Source organism: Octodon degus, unplaced genomic scaffold (genome assembly GCF_000260255.1).
Source record: "Octodon degus isolate 3935 unplaced genomic scaffold, OctDeg1.0 scaffold00098, whole genome shotgun sequence".
Classification (NCBI taxonomy): Eukaryota; Metazoa; Chordata; class Mammalia; order Rodentia; family Octodontidae; genus Octodon; species Octodon degus.
This window is the reverse complement of record NW_004524674.1, coordinates 7,999,785-8,025,017: the sequence shown is the minus strand read 5'-3', so window position 1 is coordinate 8,025,017 and position 25,233 is coordinate 7,999,785. Positions and strand designations below refer to the sequence as shown.

The 25,233-nt window shown below is 44.6% G+C and overlaps 1 protein-coding gene across 6 annotated transcripts in view; it reads right to left on the bottom strand.

The window, feature by feature from the left end:
• Tnc (tenascin C) overlaps positions 1–25,233 on the bottom strand; it is a 91,868-nt gene that overhangs the window by 30,370 nt on the left and 36,265 nt on the right. For 2 of the 6 annotated variants that reach the window (XM_004638464.3, XM_023723284.1), the window contains exons 7-15: positions 24,751–25,020; positions 23,493–23,678; positions 23,190–23,279; positions 20,321–20,584; positions 13,283–13,555; positions 12,045–12,317; positions 11,190–11,462; positions 8,198–8,470; positions 5,661–5,933 (exon numbers count right to left, since the gene is read on the bottom strand). In XM_004638464.3, coding sequence (XP_004638521.1) covers positions 5,661–5,933; positions 8,198–8,470; positions 11,190–11,462; positions 12,045–12,317; positions 13,283–13,555; positions 20,321–20,584; positions 23,190–23,279; positions 23,493–23,678; positions 24,751–25,020 — 2,175 coding nt within the window. Of the gene's footprint in view, positions 1–919; positions 1,199–5,660; positions 5,934–8,197; positions 8,471–11,189; positions 11,463–12,044; positions 12,318–13,282; positions 13,556–20,320; positions 20,585–23,189; positions 23,280–23,492; positions 23,679–24,750; positions 25,021–25,233 lie in introns of all 6 variants that reach the window. The other 4 variants (XM_023723281.1, XM_023723282.1, XM_023723285.1 and 1 more) reach the window with 4 other exon arrangements.

Below are 25,233 nucleotides of genomic sequence, written 5' to 3'. Positions count from 1 at the left end.
ATTTCCCTGTCTTCATGATAGACTTAGAAGAGGCAACCATTTCATTACATAATTCAAGGAGAAGTTAGAAGTCAAGTTCCGTGATTGAATAAGATTTAATTGATCTTAGAATTTATAGGCCATCCTAGGTTGAACTTTTACCAATCTCTATCTTTTATACTTTAAAATTGAAGAATATTTTTTAAAGAAAAATGTTATTATATTTCTGGGGTAGGAAGCTTATGAACTACTCTTACTTGGTATGATTTATGGACAAAATACTTGGCCTGGGCCTCTACTAACTTAGAATTCACTCGTTAGCCTGAATCTGCAAGTTGAGCATAAGGTAGTTTATAAAACCTGGCCCAAAAAACAAAAACCAAAGCAAAAACCACAAACAAACAAAAAACTCCCTGAAAGCTTTATGCACCTGTTGGAAACACTGTATCTACTTTTTAAATTGGCTGTGAGGAGTAGCCGCTCTGTTCCTCAGAAGCTCACCTTGCTGGGGTATGGATATTATGAATGTTACACAGCCCCCTAAATGTCCATCAATGGATGAACAATAAGAAATGTCAGTAAATGTGCACTGTGGGATGCCAGATGGCCTTAGGAGAGAGCCACCCTGTCATCTGTGAATGAAACTGGAGCACATTATGCCACATTGCCCAACGTAAACTGGGCGAAGGAAGAAAAGCACTGCATGATCTTATACGGGGAATCTAAGAAGATAAACTTATGTACCTAGAGTATACCTATATTTCAGTGTCACTCTGTACCTCATAAATACAGACAATTGCATTGTTTAGCTAAAGATAAAAGTAGAGAAGTTTGCTTTTGGAGTGAAGACTATACACTGGCTCAAATTTTCCTGCACATTGTCTGGCTCCTTCCCCCCTTCCCTGGCCCAGGATTCTGAACAATGAGAACCTTAGAATACCTGTAGTGACAAAGGCAGTGAGGGGCCTTCTGGGCTCCCCGGCCCAGGTGGTCCCTGCCACACTGACGTCGTAGCCAGTGTTGTCCAGCAGGCCTGTGATGTGAGCTTGCTGTGCGTCTCCTGGGACTGAGAGCCGCTGGGATTCCCGCAGCAGCGAGCGAGTGTCGCTCACATTGATAACAATGTTTTCATAGAGCCCAGCTCCAGGGGTCCACGACAAGGTGAAGCTGTCAGGAGTAACATTGCTAATGATTAGCGGGCCCAGCTCTGGCTCTGATTCTGGGTGGGGGGAGGGACACGGACAGAGAGAAAGAGAGAGACGTTATTAGACGAAGCAGATTTGTCCAGAATGTGCCCATAGAATAGAATACATTATTTCCAAATAGCTGTGGAGAAGATAAGACATCAGGTCATGTCAGTACCAGCATTGATCATAACAGAATATGTTACTTTTTATGCAAGTAGGGGTTGGTGTGTTTTTAAGGAATGGGCAGGACCATATCCTAATGAAGAAAAATGAACACACCATTAGAGTAATAGGTAGGATTCCATTTTCTGAAGTTTGTAAGGGAGAAATAGCCCTGTGAGATGTCCCGGGAAAAGACAGTTTCCTCACCATAGAGACTCTCAGAGCATGTTTACTGTTAAAGGCTCTCATGAACTTCTTCTGTGGAAAAATCTATTTAATTTTGTTTAGCCCAACATTTCATGAATTTACTGATCAATGACACTCTGTCCCAGAATATCCTTTGAACATGTCCAGGAACTAGCATTCCACTGAACATGCTTTAGAAAATATCCTTTAGCTTTTTCTTACTTTTTAAAAATCTGTTTGGATTTTGTACAAATTAAAGACTGTATCCACATATGAGAAATTCTCCAATGGCCTTTAGAAATATACAATAGAAAATTGTACATCCCACCCTAAATACTAAAAAGATGAAAATGGCTTCTATTTAAAAAGTTTTGGTGGATGCGGAAGCCAGAGGTGTTTTTAGTTAGGAAATTTACTTATTAATTGATTTGGAAAGATGGAGGAAAAGTTTTTCTTGCTCCTTAGAGTCTGGACAACTCATTTAGGGGGCCTTATGCTTTCTTCAACTGGGGTGTGTATGAAGCTGGTCTTCTCAGGGCTCATTCATTTATTGTTAATACTAAAAAAGTTCAACCCAGACTATATGTTAGAGAGATGCAACAGTCTTGGAGGACTGAGGAATTTGAAACTGAAGTTAGTGTTGCCAAGAGGCAGGCTATTTTTCTCTACAACTTGGGAGTGGCTTTACTTCCGCTATAGTATTTGGAAGAAAGAAGAGTCCCATCTGGACAAATTTTAACTGCACATTTGCACAGTATATCTTGATGTTCTAAAGTCTCTGAGGTTAAATAAGACTTAGGTCAGAGATAGAATATAGCTATCCTTGGCGGCATAAGCGCCTGCTTGGCAAGTGCAAGGGCCCAGGTTTGATCCCCGATGTTGCATGCTATGCTAACCTAGAATCCTGAGCGCACTGTTCCACCCTGAAACTGGGCATGGTGGCACATGCCTGTATTCCCAGTGCTCGGGAGACTGAGACAGGAACATCATTCTGAGTCCAAGCTGCAAGATACAAGTTTCATGACCCTGTATCTAAAAAGAAAAATAAATACAGAATATAGCTACATATAATTACTTGGAATTTTAGGCTTACTAATTAGTTGGCAAAGCTAATGATGCTGTAGCTTTAGCTACAGTGTGAGTAAATTTCTTTAGCCACAAAAATGATAAAATCTTCCCAGTGGAATTCTGCTTTTTCTCTATATTTTGTTAAAGAAACAACTTCCCACGTGCCACGCTTATGCTGTCAAGTATAGCTACATTCTATCTCTGACCTAAGTCTTATTTAACCTCAAAGACTTTAGAACATCAAGTTATACTGTGCAAATGTGCAGTATTTAATGTTAATACAAAGGATATGTGCTGGTATTCTTTTTATGCTATTAGATAAAATTCGGCCTTGGGAAAACATTCACTACGCGGGGCGAGACATAGGTGTTTGGGATCAGTTTTACATTTAACTCCTAGAGGATAAAACTAAACTGAAATGTGCACTACAAGGAAAAAACTCAGAGAGTGGATGCTAGCTAGCATGTGTTCAATGTTTCATGCAAGAAGGGATAGTTTTCTCCCATCACTTCTAACCCTTCTAACCCAGAGAAACAATCCGTTGACATGCTGTCTGCTTTCTGGCGAGATAGACATGTTAACACTTTAGTGTTCTGAATATTTATCACATGCACCAAGATCTGTACGAGATGATGAACGGGAAGAAGGTTCTGACACTTTGGAACAGACATCAGCAGATAGCAACACATGCTTGGCATGAGAAGTGTCAAAAGAAAGCAGTCTGTTGGTAAGGAATCCAGACCATGCACCTCTCAAGAACAAGACGGCAGTACTGAGTTCTCTCATGCAGTTCTTAGACTGCGATCTAGCATCGCTTTTAAGCATGCTGGGAGCAGCATTATTTAAAGGCTTGTTACACCAAAAGACACATTAGATTGTTTTGACCAAGGAATCAAAAATGACATGCACATACTTCTATGCATAAGACACAGGCAAACTTGGATGAGAAAGACACAGGCGGAAGATCGCAGAAGGCATTGAAGAGTATTATTCAACTAGAAGAAGGGATGGCTTAGAAATTCAACCAGAGAAAGCTGTGCTCATTCTGTTCAAACAAACAGAGCAGCTCCAGATGGGAGTGGATTTAGGAAAAGGAAATTGGACAGTGAAGTTCTTTAATTGGGGGCCAAGGTTATTTTAAAGTTTTCAATCTCTGAGCTGGTTGGTTCTGTCAAAGTTGGGAAGCACCTGGTGAGAGGAGGGAGGACAAGCTGGGAGCTGAAGTTTTGGAGAGAAGAGCTAGAGTGGGAAGTCCCCGTGACCGCTTGGGCATGAGCACAGACAGCATAGCTAGGAGACTCTTGTGCTCTATGATGACAGAGCTGGGGGAAATGCCAGGCAGGGAGCAGGCCACCCTCTTCTGGGGACAGTAAAAAACTGCTAACTTCTGCAAGAAAGCTATCAAAGGCAACCTCCCAAGCTTCCCAGGAGAAGGCCAGGCTTCCCGGGTCACATTAGAGACCATGAGGTGGCTGAGGAGAGGTTTGGTTACTGGAACAAGAAGAAAAAATTATTAGTTTAAACCACTATAAAAAAAAAAACACCTAAGACTAAATCCATAACATTTTCAATTGTAACTTCTGGTGAAAGGAAATTTTTCTTTTTTTTTTTTTTTTTTTTTTTTGTATTTTAAGGTAGGGTCTACAGGGTGTTCAGGATCTCATTACTAGATTGGACTAGTAGTGATCTGCCTGTTTATAGCCTCCCAAGAGCTGGGATTGCAGGTGGGTGTCAACACACCCAGTCTCAGCACATCCTGAGGGTGGGGCCGGCCTGGCAGGCCTGGGAATTGAAACCCTGGCCCCTGCCCTTGCTTGAAGGTGCTTTAATCTGCTCAGCTATTTGGCCATCCCTAAATCGTTCTTTCTTGAAAACTAATCTGAGCCAAATGATACGGTTGCCTATTTTTCTCCTTTAGCTTTTGTTGTACTTTAGCCAACAGAGCTGGGAACTAAATAATGCTGGCCCTGTACCTTTGCCAGGGACCACGCTGTCACCCTGTGTAGTCTCATGTAGAATAGACACACTCCCTCAGCCACAGGCAACCTACATGACATAATTTTGATGCAAAGTTGTCAGTTCTTTCCTTGGGTTCCCCAGCACATGGGGCCCCTTTAGTGAGCCACAGGAAAAAGTTGTCCTGTGTTTGTTCCAGATATCTTTGTTTTTAGTGTGTGATCTTTGAGTTTACTTGCTAAGAAAGGGCATTGTCGAGAATGTGCTAACAATGCTGCTTCAAATGGATACGGTTTCTTTTCTGCATTTGCACTGTTCTCTTTTACTACATGACAGATTCTGTCTGTTAATATTATAATATATTAGTGTATGATAGAGAGCACATGTATGAGTGTGTGTTGTGTACCTGTGCGATATCACATACACATACACACCCAGCAACAGAGATCATAAACACAGAATGGGACCCTTTCCTACATAAGCTCCTTGTTCAATCATGATCACTTCTATTTTTATTTTTGCCTGGAGCCATTCATAGCTCTGCAGATAGCACAGCAGAGTGAGTTCTTTTCTCCCAGGAGAGCTGAAGTTGGGGTTGTCTGGAGGGCATGGCCACCTCCTGCACTTATCTGTTCTTTCTCCTCATTTTTCCATTTGCAACCAAACCCAACACTCCACATGCGATTTTCCTAAATGAGTGAGATATTCAACTCTGAACAAATTCAAGGCTCTACAAAGACCAAGATACTAGGATAACACAAAATGGAACTTTTAAAACCTCTTTGACTGATATAGATGTCTCTCCAAGCAGAGGACAAGTGTGATCATAGCTTTTAAGTTACCAAAGGGGAAAACACTTCTCTCCAGATTCAACATGGTAATGTGAAACTACGTTGGATACTGCAAATGCTCTGCTCCGTGATAAACCAGGCGGACAACTGTCTGAACGTGCGTGACTGGGACTGCTGCTGGGAGAGAGCTGAGTTAAACTGTGCTCCGGTCCAGCACTGCGGAAGAGGTAGTGGAGTGCGGCTTGCACTGGGAGGGCAAAGAGGAGCATTGCTGTCCCCTGCGGACAGACCTGTGGAGAGAGGCTCTGGAAAGGGGAGGAGGCACATGTACCTGTGGTGGCTGTGGCACTGACGGTTTTGGTGCGGAGGCTAGGAGCAAGTCCAGAGAGGTAGATAATGAAGTCAGTACTAGGGGGGAGCCCTGAGATGTGGGCAGTTCGTTCAGCACCGGATATATTATATTCCACCATCTGCAGCAACCTATTGGAATCAATAATTTCAATGGTAAAGGTCTCGAAGATCCCATCCGTAGCTGTCCAAGAGAGATTGAAGCTCTCGGGAGTTATGTCAGAAATATTTAAGTCTCCAATTTCAGGTTCTTTGGCTGCAAAAAAGAAGCAGGGAGGTAGGGGTGGGAGAAAAGAAAGAAATACATTTGAGTTATTCACTTGGTTGTTTCAAGATTGGAGTTAGTCAAGCCATTGCTGGGAAGAAAGACCTGATGGGTTAGGGTTATTGTGACATGAAGCCGTTCTACTGGTCAGAGCTGATGAGAAAGGGAAAGGGCTTTGTTAGGAGACACATGTAGGAAAGAAAGCACTATGGCTAGATTTCCCCACTCTGCACTTGCCACTCACATTCAAGCCCTGGCCGGGTTCTCCGAGAGAGAAGATCGGCTGGCTGATGCCAGGTGCCAAGGGGAGCTGGCAGCCACACCTGTCCCCAGGAGCCCGGCCTCTGGGTGTCTGGCCATGGTCAGTGGCACAGTGCTGGCAGTGCTCAACCTGTTGAGCAGCACTCAGGAGCCCAGGGTTCCTTGGACACCCGCCTCTGACGTCTTTCGCTTGGCGAGCCCTCCCCTCTGTTCCAGTGAGGACTGAGTCACTCTGACCCTACTGGCCTCCAAGGTACGACTTCGAGGCATCTGATAATTTGGCTTGAGGGGCTTCATACATTTTCTCAGTGTCATTTTTGTGTGTTTTCATACTTGAGATAAGGGCCAGGCAGCTGTTCTCATACTCTGTCTTGAGTATGAGAAAAAGCATGTCTCCTTGTAATTGGATCTATGTGGGCCCAGGAGGCTAGTCCAGAACTGCCAATCGAGAGAGTGGAGCCAGCAAGGCAATTCTAGCAACCTGGGAGCCAAGAAATAGTATTCTGTGCTGGAGATGGTCCTGCTAGTGCTTCTGTGTGCAACAGGAATGTGAGCTACGGAAGGCAGGCAGGGCAGGGCTACAAAAGCGCATGCTGTTTCTTTAGCAAAGTGGACTGCTCCTGGTCTCTGAGGTCGGCTGTCTCAACCTGTTTGTTGAGACGCTGATCAGACACTGACCAGTTCATCTGAGGCAAGACATTGCAGCCATTAAAAAAGAAAGGCACATAGACAGACAAAAATATGAATGGCATCCAAACCACCAGGTCTGCAGGAAACATCAGCAGTGGGTGATTTCTCTGCCTTCTGGGAAGAAAGGGTTTGTGGGTGTCAGATAAAAAGAGTCCTGGGGCAAATCAGGGCAGCCTCAACTGCAATTTCTGGGACTCTTAGGGTCATTGAGCACACACTTGGCTTTCCTGCATTTTGTGACATCTCAGTGAGGGTCAGTGAAATGACCTAGGCTGAATTGCAGAGCTACGTTTTTGAATCAACACGGATGGAGGTGGCATTGACAAGGGAGTTTGGTTCCAATAATTATGTAAAAAGGGGAGAGGCAGCCAGATGCAGTGGAAAGTCACCCAGCAAGGTGATAAAGAGGGGCAGAGGACAAGAGTGCCAGAGGGAGGCCACACACTTGATAAGGCTCAGGCTCCAGGGGGAATCCCGGGCCTTGGAGCCAGGGAAAGCTGTGAATAAACCCTACTGTGGCCCCCTGGGTGTGGGCTTGGGAGTTTGCCACTGTCAGTCCAATAGTCCAGGAAGAAAAATCCTGATTCAAAGAGCAAAAACGCTATCGGTTCTTTTCACATTCATCGTCTGGGACATTCCTTGTTTCAAATGCTGCTGAGTGTATTTCTGCTAATGAATGGTTTTCTCTTTGGTACAGTTTCCACTTATAATTGTGCCATTTTTCCCCCCTTTTTGGTCTAGCAATTTGCTAATTTGATGTTCTAACAATGACTCAGTATCTGAGAGAATTGCCCGGAGGAGGGTAATTCAGTTCTTATTCTATTCAGTGCATTGTAAAGAAATATTTTGTAAATGCAAGAACCACAGGCTCCATAGCCTTGAGGGATTTAGAAACAGTAAAACACCATTTCCAAGTGGACTAAGATTTTCTAAAGTAAATAAACTGTGCTCTATAAGAACTTATACATGGGGGGGGGGCTTCTAATTAGATGGCAGCACTTGGGAGAAAAGAAGTGAAAACCATCAGGTTGATTCCAGAAGCACAGAGTCCTCATGAGAAGGAGATGCTAGCTAGGTGAGCTTGGCTGCTGGAGGCTGGGGGCCTGGAGGGCTGAAAGGGCATTGCCATGTCAAGGGCTTTGGATGAGGGCACAGTCTGCAGGGAAGTCTAAGCATGCATGGCCAGTGGCTGAAGGAGCATGGAAAAGAAGCAGCAGTGGAGAGAAGCTGGCCACTCATTTCGTCTCTTAGAAAGGAAGTGGGGAATTTTGGGGAGAAAACATGGAGAGTGGAGGAAAAGGTACCTGTGGAGGCCTCAGCAGAGAGCACCGGTGTTCTATAGCCCCGGATCACCCCATAGATGGAGACCCTGTAAGGGGTACCAGCCTTGAGACCTGGAAGGTCCACAGCCCGCAGGCTGCCAGGCACTGTGAGGTTCTGAGTGGCCTCCACCTTGTTGGCCTCCTGAACCTGTATGACAAAGTGCTCATATGCTTGGTCAGCTGCAGTCCAGTTGAGTTTGAGGCCGTCCCAGCCAAGCTCAGTCACGGCTAAGTCTCCCAGCTGGGGGAGTTCCTCTGAAGAATGACAGAGAGGTATTGGTCAGTGCTGAAAATTAAACAAGAAGTCCCACAGCCCCTATCTAGGAAAAAGAGGGAGGAGAGAAGGAAGGAGAGAGAGAGAGACAGAGAGAGAGAGAGAGAGAGAGAGAGAGAGAGAGAGAGAGAGAGGAAGATTTGCTTTATGGTAATTCTTATTCATTGGGCACATGCAGCTTGAACTTGGTACTCTAAAGCTTTGTTTAGAAGTTGAAAATGGTCAAAGATGGACACATCTGTATTCATCTCTGAGATAGCACACCCCACCACTGTGCAATCCACCCAGAAGTCCCTGGACATGCAATAGCTACAGGGCACAGGGACGGGGGGCAGTGGGGGTCTGGGTCAGGGGAGTGGGCAGACTGAGAATACAGACTGTGGAGGTAGACAGGCCTTGGTTAGAATTCCGACAGTAACATTTGCTGACTGTGCTGTCTTGGATATGCCACCTGCTTCTCTCTGAGCTTCACTCTCTTTATGTTTAAATGGAGCTGAGAGGACCATCTGATTGGATTGTGTGATGATTAAATGAAGACATTTATCCCTTCTTTGTAGTCTACTGGATGACAAAGAACATCATTTCAAGGTATCTACCTTGGAGCTTCTCTGGTCATGTGGGAGACTTTCTCTTGTTTCATTTCATTGCTTGAAATTAGGAATCAACTCATTGCTGGCTACATTCTGTCTGTTTGGGTTTTACAAAGCATACTCTTTCTCAAGTTTGGATAAGTGTGTTTTACCTCTAGACTTTTCTTGGCTTTCAGGGATCAGAGGTCATGCACTAGATTGTTGGAGTGGTTGTCCCCTCCCACCTGTTTCTGCCAGCATGCCGAGTGAAGAAAAGCTGTGGCAATCAACACCTTCCATGGGAGACGAACATGCCTACTGTTAACTAAAAGGGGCGATGTCTTTCTCAGTAAATTGTGCAGAGCACAGTCCACTATTAATTTCTTTTTACAATGTAACAAGGAAATTTACTGTAGTTATTATTGCTTATTAAGAAAGCTGGAAATGAGAGCACGGAAAACTCCACTGCTTTATGAGATGCTGCTAAAGGTCATACACAGGCAATCTCGTCACCTCCCTTAAGGCAGAAGTGGCTGCAGATTTGAAGTTAAAGAGGAAAATGACTTTAGGGGTCTCATAAAAAGAAAGTGGGGGAGAGAGAAAGAGAGAGAGAGAGAGAGAGAGACAGAGAGACAGAGAGACAGAGAGACACAGAGAGGGAGGGAAGGAGGGAGAGAGACAGAGAGAGAGACAGCGAGACAGAGAGAAGCAGAGAGACAGAGAGGAAGGAAAGGAAGGAGAGAGACAGAGAGGGAGACAGACAGAGAGAGATAGAGAGAGTGAGAGAGAGACAGAGAGAGAGAGATACTGAGACAGACACACAGAGGGAGAGAGAGACAGAGAGAGACAGAGAGGACAAGGCGACAATGTTCTCAGGTGTCGCAAGACTCAGTGAAATGTAAGTCTGAGCAAGTTCTGCCTTTTAGGGCGCTGTGTTCAAGATGTGTTCCACACACACCTGGCGCCTTCTGGAAGGATTGTTTTGGGGACAGCTATGTAGGCTTGCCCCTTCTTCTTTCCTAGCTGACTAAGAATAGCTATTTATCTGTTACAGACGTGTTCCTCAGAAGATTTCATTTGCTAAAGAAGTTTTCTGCTTAAAAACAGAATTTTGCAGAACTAAAACTGTGCATCACAGGGCCGGGGAGATGGCTCAGTAGAATATGCACTTCTCTGGTAAGCTCAAGGGCCTGAGTTCAATCCCCAGTTCCGGGAAACAAACAAACAAAGAAACAAACAAACAAACAAAACGGGCATCACTATTGTCCTGTACGCAGATCACACATGTCTCAGAGGGTCACCCTACTCTTGTCTGCTTTGAGGCTAGCCCAAGACACACAGGGCAATGGCAACCCAATAGCCTCACGTATGCCTGTATGACTGCAGGCCTCCTTAGAGAGAGTCATTTATAGAAGCCACACCGAGAGCATACAGCTGTCCACGCTAGGTGAAGCAGCGCATCTTCAGGGGGAAAACTGAGATGAATCGCTGTTTTTATTTTTCTCTACATGTTGAGCGAAGCGCACTGAACTCAAACGTGCTGTCCTTTCCTGGAAATGTTCTTGCTTTCGGAAATTGGTAAGAGACAGATGTGAACATTTCAGCGAACAAAACAAAACAAAGCAAAACTGTATCACTCCCAGTGGTTATTCCGTAGAGACCACACCAGGAGTTGGGTGTGAGTTAGTGACTCTGAGATCAGGAATCATACAGTTCCTCTAGAAAGTTCTGCCTGCATCCTTGTGCCGTGGTCCTTCTGCATGTGCTCTTTTCCATTATGACTGTGGTTATATAATGCATTTCCCTGTTTGCTGTTCGGTACTGACTACACGATGCATAGGATACTCTGCTAGGTACTTTTATTCATGAACTCACTTACTGCTTAGGACAGTATTCTGAAGTGAGGATATTATCTCTGATTTGAAAATGAGAAAAGAAGGCCCAGAGATATAAAGTGACATATTCAAGAATATTCAGCCAGTAAGGTGGAATTCTAGCCGAGGCCATCCTGAGTTACAGACTCATCTATCCGTCAGCCACATTAAGGCTGTGTGCTGTCACATGGGGCCTTTCTGATCTAGGGACAGCCTGGCTCCTATCACATCTCTGGTCTAGAAGGAGGGTCGTATACCTGTGAAGAACTCTGCAGCAAGGGGTCGAGTGTGGCGGCCTCTGACCTCGCCGCGCAGGGTGATCCTATAAGCAGCGCCAGCCGTGAGGTTTGCGATCTGCACAGAGCGCCGGCTGCCAGGAACGGTGAGGTTGTGAGCCCCTTCCACCCGGTCAGCCTCTTGGACCTCAATGACAAACTGGTCATAGGTGTCATCTGGTGTGGTCCAGTCCAATGTGAGGGTGTCCCAGCTAACTGTGGTCAATGTGAGGTTTCCCAGACTGGGAAGCCCCTCTGCATAAGGACACAGAGTCACGGAGTTACTAAAAAAGGCAATGCATGCTGGGATGCAGGTGAGATGGCATTTTGGCTAAGGTTGGGCTGGGTGGTCTGGTTAGTGTCGATTCCAGATGTGTGATTCACAGCCGTGCAGAACACACACTCACTGTTGGCACTGAAGCCAGGGCTTTTTCTATTCAGCCTTTGGGAATGAAAGAGGGCTTAAGTAATTGTTCACAACTTCCACTCCTGACGTACAAACAGGACTTCAGGGAGTCCTTTAGAGTTCTTAAAATGAGCTTGGAGCTATTGTTTTAGTAACAAGTTATGCTTTCCAACTTCTTAGGTATTATGACTAGAACTTTCTTTGCAAGAAAAGTCACCTCTCACTTTTGTCAAGGAAAAGAAGGTGGAATTTTCCATGGAACTGCCAACTGGACCATGGCTAGAACTTGGCCAAATAAGGGATGTGACATTTAGGAAGAAGCAAGGATGAATCACTGGTATTTCCCCCAATATGGTAGGGTGCTAAACCATTGATTCCTCCTGAACAGAGACAAGACAGACAGAGCATAGCAGTGAAATAATCTAGAGTACCTGTCCAGACTTCAACAAAGTGAGGGGCAGTGGTGAAGTCCTGAGTGACCCCGCGGATGGTGACTCTATACTGAGTGGCTGCTCTGAGCCCTGGCAGGTCCACGGACCTCAGTCCTCCTGGGACTGTGAGGTTCTGGACAGTTGTTACTGTACCAGCTTCCTGCACCTGAATGTGGAAGTGCTCATAGGCCCCTTCTGGAGCAGTCCAGTTGAGTTTGAGGGCATCCCAGCCCACCTCGGCCACTGTGATCTCTCCCAAATTGGGAGTCTCCCCTGGAGAAGGACAAAAAACTAGTTTACATCACATATCAAGATCCATGAAATCTTGAACACAAGGTTTGATACCACTTAAAAGTGTGACTCTCTTTAGAAAAATGTGTATCAAGCAACTTTCTAATTTTAGAACTAGCACAGAGGGTGAGGTCTGGGAAACCCTTGTTCTTTTATCTTGTGAGAGAATGGCCTTAAATATCAGTAGATGAAGGGGTGCATTTAGTAACTTTTTTTTTTCTCTTTTAGTATGGTGTTTAAACATTTCTTAACAGGAGGGAGCTTGTTTCTGAGAGTAATGTTTGCTCTCAGGCTGAGTAGATTGTTCCTCAGAATGGCCTCTGTACTGCTCTAGGAAGTGTTCTCAGGGAGTGAGATGTCACAGCAGCTGTAGAACTGGGTAACCTGATAATCTGGCTATCCATTATCAGATGTCATGGTGCTATTACTTGTGGAAGAACAAGTCCCTTTGTTACAGTTTGGATTAAGAATTTCTCCTGAAAGACTCATGGGTGCAGATGTGGAGCTTTTGGAAGCTGGTTAGATCATGGGGCGGGGGTGTGCCTAGACTCAAGACTAATCTATCAGTGAATTCTGGGGCCTGACATGAGACAGTTACTGGGATTGTGACCCAGAAGGTTACATCCTGTCCCAAACCCAGTCCTCTTTCTCTGGCTCCTCCTTGCGCTGTATCGTGCTGGCCATAAGCCCTACAGTTTTCCCCCGCCTCACCCTTCTGTCATGGTACTCCTGCCTTGGAGCCTGCTCATCTTGTACTGAGACTGGGAACCAAAGTAAACGACCCTCTTTCATGGTGTGTGTGTGTGTGTGTGTGTGTGTGTGAGGGAAGTCGTCCCAGCAGTAAAAAGCTGACTAATGAATGCTTCCAAAGCTAGGTGTGTCTGATGGTCCTTGGGCAGTTTCCTGTTGGGAAAAACAGAAGTTTTAAGTAGAAAAGTAAGAAGTACCTGTGGAGGCCTCAGCAGTGAGCACCGGTGTTCTAGAGCCCCGGATCACCCCATAGATGGAGACCCTGTAAGGGGTACCAGCCTTGAGACCCGGAAGGTCCACAGCCCGCAGGCTGCCAGGCACTGTGAGGTTCTGAGCGGCCTCCACCTTGTTGGCCTCCTGAACCTGTATGACAAAGTGCTCATATGCTTGGTCAGCTGCAGTCCAGTTGAGTTTGAGGCCATCCCAGCCAAGCTCAGTCACGGTGAGATTCTCCAGTTCAGGGACATGTTCTGAATAATGACAAAACTGGGATCAGTAAAACTACCACTCAAAAATGCTTTCATTCTGAGAACCCATAGATGGAAACCTGGCTGCCAACAAAAAAAGTTATTCGGAGCCCAAGTGGAATGCTTTGTCCACTGTTTTCCCTAAAGGTGCTGCTTCCTTTAAAACACCACCAGAAAAACATCCATGTAATAACTTGGGTTTTGAGTTTGTCTTTTGGTATTATGTTTTTGTATTGATCAGTGGCCTGTAGGTATAGAAAATTTCATACATCTGTGCTGGTGATGCTCCAGTGGGTTCACTTTCTTACTTTTGAAGGCATCTCTCATCCTATGGACATAGTATTCTGCTAATCTTGGGGTCTGGGTCCAGCCTTTTGTGTTCTGAGACAGTCAGCAACATTTAGATTTTTTTTATTTCTTTTTCTTTTTTGGTGGAACAGGGGATTGAACTCAGGCCCTTGCGCTTGCCAGGCAAGTGCTTATTTCACTGAGCCATCTCCCTGGGCCCAATTTTCTGTATTTCTATGGAGCTCCAGTCTCCTCTAGAAAGTCCATTATAGCTCATGGTGGGATTGCATCATTCTTTGGGGTATGGATACTTCTGCATCGAGCACTGCAGTAAAGATCGGAAGTGAATTAACAAGTACTAGTAAGGCTACATGGAAAAGGGGATGAGCCTTTCAAAACACATGCTTTCCTGCGAAGCAAGACCAAGGCTCTGGGAGAAAGAGTTCAGGGGCATAAGCGCCTTTCTGGTAAACACAAGGTCCCAAGTTCGATCCCTAGTGCGAAAAATAAATAAAGAGAGAGAGAGAGAGAGAGAGAGAGAGAGAGAGAGAGAGAGAGCCTACTACACTCAGCAAAAATTGAATGCTCCATCTTTATGCAATACTGGAGCATAGAACATCTATCAGAAAATCACTTTATATGCATTTGTTTTAGGGGGGATCATTCGCCCAGGGCTGAGTTTCAGTGGACTTCGTACAGCCTAGGAAGAAGGAAACTCTGGAAATGGATCCTATAAAGAGGATAGTAGGAACTGCCTTTACTCATTTAAAGGAAACTTACAGCTCAAAATGAGGGTTTCAAATGAGCCTTATATGCCCATAAAAACAACATTTAAACTTGAAAACATCTTGCAATGTGAAAATATCCTTTCATGCAGAAATAAATCATTTTCTAGAATATATTCAATCCATTAATGTATTTAATCTTTCTCCAATTCTGGGGGGACATTCTTTTTATTTTGTTGAATATCAACAAAGCTTAAATCATTCCACTTGGTTTTTTCCTTTCTTCTTTAAAACCCATTTTGCTTTAGGACATAGGCACAGAAACTGTAACTTGAGGCATTTGGCTCTCTGCCTAGTTTGGTAATTAGTAAACTGACATCGGTTTTTGCATTTTTAAGTTGTTGGTTTTGAAATAAAAGCCCACAGAAGAATGTTATTTCGTGATTCATGAAAATCAAATGAAATGCAAATTTCAGTGTCATAAACTGTTACTAGAGCAGGGCCACACTTGCAGCTGGTGGCTGCCTTTGTGATACAGGTTTCTGTATGCAGTTGAGTCTCTGTGACAGAAACTGCTTGGCCAGCAAAGTCTGAGATATTTACCCTCTGGCTCTGAACAGAGAATGCTTGTGATACCCACTCTGAAGCTGCCATGTGTGGATTCTGCCTTGCACTGAATGCATGTGCTGGAGCTCACGCCCAAGCCCTGCAGCAGTTTGTAACCACTTACACAAGCTCTCTGGGAGAAAGAGGGGACCTCCAACTCAAAGCGATGTACCTGATTAGGGGCAAGGAAGGAAAGTCAGGTATAAGGTACCTTAAGTCCATGGCCAAAGCCAGGAAGAGTGCATCCAGACACGATAATTCTATCCTTGACCTTGGGATTTAAGTACAACTAAACTCAGGAGTCCATGTTTCTCAAATGTTATAGCATTCCTCATACATAAAGATGTAGGGGGAGAAAATCTAAGTGATAAATAAAGCAAAAGTAAGACAGATAAAATAAAGTCACAATTTCTATACCCCTCCTTAGCTCAAATTTTTATTTTTCCTGCTTTGTAAAATCACTGGTGAGAATTTTTTTTTTTTTTTTGTATTTTTACTACAAGGTCTACAGGGTCTCACTACACAGATTGGATTTGTAATTATTCTCCTGTTTTCAGCCTCCCAAGTGCTGGGATTACAGGTGTGTGGCACCACATCCAATCCTGGGGTGGGGCCAGCACAGCAAGCCAGGGATCCAACCCTAGTCACTATGACTGCCTAAGAAGCCATTTTAGTTTGCTGAGCTATCTGGCTGACCCTATTGGTGAGAAATTTGACAGTAACAATTGACACCTTCATGTGAAGTAAGGCACTGTCTCATTTTTCCAGGTAACTGCATGTTAAGCCTTATCTCTAATTATGACCATGAAAGAAATTTGAGAACCAGGTTACAAGTAATTTGGGGTGAGTTCCCTAAGTAGAGGAGCGGGGAGACACTGCCTATAGGTCACAGGTTAAGCCATTACACTAAAGACTTAGAGAAAGACAGAAGAACCATGTTGGAAAACACCTCCTCTTGATGAGAATCATCTCATCTCTTTGAATCAGCTCTCACATCCATCACCAGTGCTTTTATACAATGACCCTCAAATCTTGCTTCATCTGTTCATATAGCTGAGAGAGTCCTTTTCTTATAATACCATGTGGGTCAGTCAATAGTAATAGTCATAGTGGTGATCTTCCATCAGGATTGTTGATTCTTCCTTCAAGTTTCTTATGGGTAAATCAAGAATGAGCACTGTTTCTTAGGTGAGAGGCTGCTGTAGCCTTGTGTCCAGTGGATGGTGTCCATGGATGTCCTCTGAAGCCCCTCCAGTAAACCAGTGCTCACCAGGAGGGGAGAGGAATGAGAATTATGAAAGGGAAAAAGGAGGGTTGTAAAGAATAAAAAACTAGGAGGCAGGAGTGGAGGTGTGGCTTAAGAAGTTGCACATAAGTGCTGACTCTTTCCATGGCAGTGACTCCCCATGGGCTCACTGCCCCAGAAGCCGAAGTTTCCATGATGTACTTGCACACTGACCTTCCTGGCATTTCTTTATGAAAAGGCCATTGTCGTTTCCTTACAGCTGTGCATCAGAATCTACCCTCTGAACAATGTCAGTGGGCCTGGGTAATCAGAATTTTGAAACCCCAACTCTGTGCTCATGGTGGGTTGAGCAGATGGCCTGGAGGAATTTCTGGCACTGTCAACTTCAGATCTTTATAGATTCCCACCGTCTTGTGGATGGCCATAACTACCAAGTGCCAGCTCAACCACTCTTAGTGCTCAAATGACACTTATGCAGGAGAGTGTCTCCCACTGTGGGACGATGGTCAAATCCAAACCTGGGGGTGTGGGTGGGAGGCTAAAGGACAGATTAAATGGCTCCAGTCTCACCTATCCAAGATAACATAATTGACATGGATGGTTTTGTCTGTGTTAATACTCCTTGATGACTTTTTATAACTAGAGTTAAAGAAGAATTTTCATTTCACAAGAATGAAATCTCTCAAAGCATCTTAGGTATGTGTATGAAGTTGTCACAAAAAAACTCAATATTTTAAAAAATTAACATGGGCTAACATACATATGTTTGGTGGTTAAAGAAAAATTGAGAAAGCTGAGTGCCTGATTATGTCATCCATGGCCCTCTGCAGAAGTCCCAGATGATGGCTATAGCCTGCTCCCTGCTCTCCTATAGAGCAAGATGGTACAGCTTGTGCTTGATGAGTACAGAGTTTCTCCTCAAATGCTGGTTTTCCTTTTGGAAATGTCACTGCTCCTTCTACACTTGGCTGCCTGCTTTCCCATCGTCAGGTACTATGTCTTCCACAATTTCTCTGAACTCTTCTATCTTTTGTGGCTTTCACATATCCTTGGTCTAAAACAGATAAGTTCCATTCTTATAGTTTGGTTGTTGATTCGCTATCTTTCTCATTGTTTCTCTAGACATATACTACCATTGCCTGGTCCAGAGTAGCTATGAAATATTTGTTGGAAGAATAAATATCAGAACACATTTTAGTTTGCTGCATGATAGAATCTAAATAGCAAATCAGAGCAGAATGTTCTCTAGAACCTGCAGCTGTGGTTAAATTCCCCTTTCTGCATTCAAACTTTATGTGAATTACTGGAGTGTCACTGTGGGATGTTAGGTTGCTATGGAAAGAGACTACATTGTCCTTGTGTTTCTACCTATTGTCTCTTCTTCATGCCCTGTATTGCTCCGAGCAGTTTAATGGCCTTGATCTTCAGCAGAGTTTATTTGGGTTTATCAGAATACAGATGAAGGAAGGGGTTGGGGAAGACAGGAAGAGAGAGGAAGAGGGACAGTGACAGGGACAGGGAGAGGCTGAGAAATAGTTGGCACACATTGATTTTCTTAATGCTAACAAAGAGAATATCTTTCTTCTTTCCTTCCTTCCTCTTTTGTTGTTTTTTGTTTCTCTCTCTCTCTCTCTCTCTCTCTCTCTCTCTCTCTCTCTCTCTTACTTCTTCATTTTTTTCTATCTAGATTTAGCTGAAAGATTTTCCAAGTGGATGATTTCCCTTCTCCTTCATCTGTAAGAGAGATAACTGTGAATGTAGAGTTGGAAAATAGGTCCAGAAAATTTAATACAAACGATTTCTTAAGTAACCAGGTCTCTAAACATTCATGAAGTACATGCCACACTAAGCTATGTTCAAGGCACTTGGGGCACAGTGGTCAATGAAGGATACAGTCATTTATTCTGACAGTCATAGGAGATAAACTACAGATAACAGGCCAACTTCTGTCTACTGTCATGGCCAATGAGTGTCCTTAGGCACTGTAGGACAGCACGGTGGTGGTGGGGGACATCAAGACGGGAGTGGCAGAAATACCATCTGTTTTGCATGACACTTGTGCTGAAAATGGGCAAGACCGTGAGTGGTGGCAGCAAGGTCAGAGAGCGCCATGCCACCCTTGGGAGGGTCTTTGTGCCTATTCCAGGCATGATGGATAGCCAGGCTATCCCTGTTTTTAACACAGTGCCACATAGTGCAAAAGGTTTGTGCTATGACTCTAAAATTTCCTAGGGAAAGTGCTTGTGGGCCACTAATTTCCTACCCTCTTCATAAAATCAACAAGGAGACTGCCAGTGACCAAGAACGGTGGAACAGAGAGAAGAGTCTCGATCACTGGCAGTTTGAAAACTACTGTGCTATCCCTGAACCCCCCAGCTCCAAGTTCTTTTAATGAGAAGAAAAAAAGACTATGATTTTAATTAAGTGACTGCTACTTGAGCGTTCTGCTATCTTTGGCTGAATATATTTCAAATGACAAAGATACTCTAAGGCCTTTTCCCACATTTCTACTGTAATCCTTCTACTGGTTATTAAGACATAGTAGGGCCATGTGTTCATCAGGACACTTCCATCTCTATCATGACAACTGCTTTTCCTGGATCTCTCAATGGGTAAGCTTAGTGGTTAAGCTCAATGGTCAACCCAACTGACATGGGACCATGGGAGCAGTGTAACAGATTAGTAAAACACACTTCAGGGAGTGTCCAGATAGATGCCTGAGAAGTGGCCTAGAGTCTTTCTGTGACCCCTCCCTCTACCTCTCCAGTGCTGTATTCCTGTTCTGCTTCCCTGCCACCATGAACTAAGCATCTCTGTTGTATCACCACAATGTGCCTGCCTTGGAGGAGACAACCAAGGATGGAATCTCCTGAAACCATGAACCAAAGAAACCATTTCCTCCTTTGCGTTATAGGTTTCAGGTATTTGGCTGCAGAAGGGACGTGGGGATGGGGGAAGAATCTAATACATCGCCTTCGCTTGATTGAATCTGCCTCATACTCTGAGCGTCCAGTCCTCCCAGGTCTGCGAGCAAGGCCACATGGTCGGCATAGCAGTGGTGTCTGGGTGACCCCCTTCCCCTCAAATGTCAGAACAATGCAGTGTGTGCAGGAGGATGCTTACTAATTAAATTAAAAGCTAAGAAAATGACTCTTTACATCCTGAACAAATACCACTTCACACCTTTATGTTCAATAGAGAGTGGTCAAAATCAAATAAGTTATTTTTCCCACTGGAGAAATGATTCATTCTCCTGATTGTCTCCTCATCTTAGCCACTGGGGAAGCGCGGCTGTGGCTCACTGAGCAGGGTGAATGGGCGATAAGTGACCCTAGAGGTCAGGATTCAGCAGGCATCTTGGCCAACCTCTTCATGACGAAAGGAAAAGAGAAAATGCAGTGACAGCAGGAAGGCAATGACCTTGTCTTATTCTTCAGGAGCCGCCTGAGAGGAAGTCAAAAGGCCTGAAATAAAAATATTTCTTGGAAAATAACCAAATCACTATTACCACCATTGAGGTCATCTTTAAAAAAATGCAAAGTAAATTAATTACTAGCTTAAAGAAGGAAAAAAGCACTTTACAATATTCTGTGAAACCAAGAATTGATAGAAAACAACACAATAAACACCAACCTAGAAGCTGCACATTCTCCTGGAAAGAAACACTTTAGAATCTCTGTTGCCTGGCTAGGGGACTTAGTTGGCTCAGTTGAACAACAGGATGAGGGGACACTAGGAAGGGCAGTGAGCAGCCCCACAAAGTCGATGTTGAGGCTTGGTGGGTAGCAGCAGCAGCAGCAGCACAGTTAGCCATCTGGATTTGTCATATGAGGACAACCTTGCCGAAGGGGACCGCAGCCCTCAGAGTGAGCTCAGGGCTTAGAGATGTGTGTGGTGACTCACCAGTGGTCGCCTTCACGCGGGCTGGCTTGCTTTTGTGCCTGCCCTTCTCCGCCGTGAGCAGAATGGTATATTCCTGGCCGGGCTCCAGGCCTCGCAGCACGTGTGAGGTGGTATCTCTGGGCAGCTGCTCCTCCACCGATTGGCCTGTGGGGAGGCTGTAGTTGAGGCGGTAGCGGTCAAACTTGGCCAGCGGCATCTTCCACAGCAGGGTCAGGCTGTTCTCTGTGGTTTCAGAAGCCTGGAGATCCTTGGGAGCATCAATTTCTAGGAGGAAAACAAAGACAGTCCTTAGGAGACAGGGAGCAACTGTTTCAGGGGCGGAAGTCACCTGCCTGGGCTGGAGCCTTGGGTCTGCCTCAGGAGTTGCATGCCTGAGGACAGTCACCTTATGGAGTCTCAGTTTCTACTTTAATAAAGCAGGCCTACTTATACATCACTTTGTTGGGTGTTTGGAAGATCAAAAATAACTTAGAGGTATGCCTGTATGCTGAAGTGCTACTTTAAAGTATTAAAAAGGATTGGAAAAGAAATTAAGCTGTATCATGTACATGTACCAATTCCTCATAAGGAAGGTTAACATTATGTACTACAAACATGTACTAATGAAAATAAAAGAGTTTGGAGCACTGATTGAAAAGCAGTCTTGGTGAATTTCAGAAGAATTATACTGAAGGAAAAAAACCAAGCCAGTTTCAAAAGGCTACACAATGTTGAGACAGACTATACGTGTGGGGATAGTAAAAAGTTCATGTGCTAAAGCCTAAATCCTGATGTGATGGTCCTGGGAAGGGGGGACCTTTGGGGGTTTCGTCAATGGGATTAGTGGCCTTATTGCAGGGAATGTGGAGATCCCTCACCCTGTCTGCCCTCTGAGGACACAGCAAAGAGACAGACACTTATGTGAACCAGAAAGAGGGCCCTTGCTAGACTGGATTTGTTGGAACTTGCTACTGTACTTTTCAGCCTCCAGACTGAGAAATAAGTTGCTTCTCTTTCTAAGCTAGCCCATCTGAGATGTTTTTGTTATGGTGGCCCAAGTGGCCTAACACTCCTTGGATTCCATTTATGTCACATTGGTCAAATGGCAGAACTGAAGAACCGATTGCTACACACTCAGTGTCAGGCAGAAGGGGAGGAGATGTAGGAGTTGTGGCTACAAAAGGTGTTAGCGCATGGGGTTCTGGGGTAAAATAAACTGCATCTCTACCTTACAGGTGGGTCTTCAAATCTACTCCTGAGGGGCCAGGGAGGTGGCTCAGTAGAATAAGCGCTTCCCTGGCAAGCGCAAGGGCCTGAGTTCAATCCCTGGTTCCGAAAAAAAAAAAAAAAAAACCCACAACAAAAAAACAACAACAACAACAAAAAATACCTATAATGAAGTCACCTAGAAATAAACACACACATGTGCGCAACACTGCAGAGACCTGAATAAAGTGGAGAGATTACATCAATATTAATTTCCCCGTTCTGATAATAGTCTATGCACATGCAAGCTGTTACCTTGCTCTCACTGGGTGATGGCCATGGGGATCTTTCAGGATTTCTCAGAACTGCACGTGAATTTAAAATAACATATTGTGTGTTGAATGTGTATATCTTATTTTGGAAGATTAAAAGTTCTATATATATCACATTATATGTAGTTATTATAATAAATATTTCAAGGGATCATAAAAATGAGCCCCACCTGGACCCTCCATCCAGATTTATTCAGGTCTGGTATGTATTAAAAACTACCTTGCTGGAATTCAAGTGAGATGGTATCCTGGATCTGGGTTGGTCCCTCTCTGGAGAAATGCATATCTGTGCACACACATACACATATGTACACATGTATGTAGATAAAGGCCCAGGGTTGGATCCCGAATGCTGTGGGAGTTTGTGAAGTGTGACCTCATGCCCTTCATAGCCAACCTCCCTTTCCTCCTAATACCTGGAGGAGGCAAGTTGGAAACTGGTAGGAAAGCAGAGGGAGCAGTTGTCTTCTCTATACATGCATTTCCCATAAAGCAAAACCAAAAACATTAAGGAAGGAATCAGTGGCCTTAAATCCTGTATCCCACTAGGGCTCCCCTGAGGCTGAAACTACAGGATGCAATAGATTAAAGCAGCACCTGGGAGCCAGGCATGGTGGCACATGCCCACAACCCCAGGATTTAGGGGTTAAGGAAGGAGGACTGCTGTGAGTTCAAGGCCAGCCTGGGCTATCTGGTGAGAACCTATCTCAAAAGACCAACAACAAAAACTGAGAAAAGAGGGACCTGAGTTTAACTGTCATCTTTCTGTTCTGCACTTTTCTTGGTGCATGTGTTTTCTAAAGTGTTAAGAAACCCCTTGATGTATTTTAATTAGAAAACAGCTTATTAAAAGCCAGAATTGGCAGCCAATTTAAATACACAGATTTCTTAGAAAATATAGCTCTGATTTTTCTTTCTAAGTCCCCCCTTCCCCTTCCTATAGAGAAAACATTATTGACCTCATTGTTCACCTGGGCACACTAGGATGGGGATGGTGGTGTTGGTGAGAATTGATGTTCCATGGTTCTAAGAACTGAACCCAGTGCCTTTGACCAAAGCTATATACTCAGCCCTTCTTATTTTTTTTTAAAGTGTCGAGATATGGTCTTGCTACGTTACTAAATTGCCCAGCTAGGTTTGATGTTGCAGTTGTCCTACTTTACCCTGCCAGGTACCTGGGGTCATAGATGTGTGCCGCTATGCTTGTCTGCGTGATTCTCAAGTGGAGGCTCTGTGCTAGATGACCTTGGAGGCCTCCGTCTCCTCCAGGCTTCTCGTGTTCTCCTTAGGAGGTTTCTGCCCCATCAGCCTCCTGTTGCCTGCTCAGTGGCAGCTTTGGCTGGTGTGCTCACCTGTGGCAGCATTAATGGTCGCTGGATCACTCTCCCTGTCCTCCTTCACAGCAGAGACTCCAATCCCATACTCAGTTCCCGGCCTGAGACCTACGAGAGAAGACACAGACTCTGACCTGGTCCCAGGACACTCTGGTTTCTCAGTTTCTGAGACTTCACCTATTGAAGCACTAGTGGGTAGGAAGTGTTAGGAACTGGAAGTGTTTCTTTCTTTCGAAGTTTGTGAAATAAAGGAGATGTGGGAGCGGGTGCCTGCCCTTTGCGGGCTCCTGGGCCGCTCCACTGGGGACACAGGACACCCACCTGTGAGTGTGGTTTTGGTAGTGGTCTGCTGACTCTTTGGAACATCGACCTCGGCATGGTCGCCTCCAGAGATGGGTGCATACTTGATTCTGTAGCTGTCGATGACTGCCTTGACGTTCCTCCATTCCAAGGTGATGCTGCTATCTGTCTGGGAGATGCGTCGCAGATTCCTTGGCGCATCCAGGCCTGTTGAGGAGGAGAGGGAACCTTTGCACTGAAAATTCCAGGCACCAGGAGAAGGGGTCTTGGTCAGCTCATGCTGAAGTACGGAAGGCACCGGCCACTGGAAAGAAATGACAAATCCTCCCCACCGTGACACGTCCCTGTCTCCTTGGTTAATACATGAATCTAAACAAATTCTGCAAGTTTGACCTCTTTTCCTGTTATTGGTATTGTGGCATTTTATTCCTCAGTGTTTTTCTCAGATTTTGGGTTTAAGAAACAAAAAACAAAAAACAAAAAACAAAAAACAAAAAACAAAAAAAAAAAAAAAGAAAAAGAAAAATATCATGAATGTTGGATCTGGTCCGTAGTGTTTCACCATTATAATTCTAGTAACTCATACTGTGCTTACTGAACTCTCAAAAAATGTTAATTGAATAAACAGTTGAGATGTTGGTACTTTAAAAATAATATCATAGGCTAGGAGTTCAGGGGCTTCTTTATCACTGATGTTTCCTATATGCTGTGTTTTATTTTAAACATATTTATGTAAATTCTGTGCATTTTAAGTAGAACTTTTCTCTAAGAATATCAGACCAACATCTTCTCTGTATAAAATAACAGCAGAAAAATACTATGGAACATTATTTGCATTTTTCCTTTTGAAATATTAACTGCTACGGTATTTAAAAAAAAAAAAAGCAAAGGAATGGGAAGCCCTTCTCTGCTTTCCTTATGGTGAAATGAGTCTGGAAGACATCCCCACATGGAACGGGATCGAAATCCTGCCATGTAGGCTAGGGTGCTAGGATGCTAGCGGGCGCCTGTCCGCTCAGTGCTCTGGGAATCCAAAACACAAGGATCACAGGGTTGAGCCCAGCTAAGTCCCTGGCGAGCTTAGGGACTCAAGCGAGTCCTTGTTTCAAAAACCAAGAGAGGGCTGAGGACATAAATCTGCAAAAATGCTAAGTTCGATGCTTGCCACTGAGGAAAAGGAAAAGGAAAAAAAAAGAAGAAGAAAAAAAAAAAAAAAGGAAAAGGAAAGAGACCCTGTCACTGTCCCGTCTCGGTCCTGCTATCAGGGGAGGCCTGGTACCTGTTGCAAAGGTCTCTTTGGCCGGGTTGCTGGACATGTCACCTCTGCGGGAGATGAGGGACACCTCATACTGAGTGTCAGGCTTCAGGTTGCCAATGGAGTACTGGTTCTCGTCGTGCGTGAGATCGATGGTGGTGCGATCGCCTGGTACATCTTTGATGCCATAGGAGAGCTCGATGCCGTCGATCTCGGCCAGGGGTTTGAACCAGGTGACGAGAGCTGTGCTGTCTGTGACATCTTTCACCTCAATCTGGCTGGGCGCATCCAAGCCTGTCACAGGCAGAAGACAGGGCAACTTCAGAGATCACGGCCAGGACCAGGTCCAGGCTGAGGGGGGCTTTGGCATGAGGCAGACCCCTGGGCGAATATTCAGATCCCTACTCACTACCTGCCTTGATTTTACTTTTCAGAGTCTGTTCCTTGTTTGAAAAATGTAAGTGGAGATTACGATATCTACCTCCTCTAGGAGTTTTGTTTTTTTTT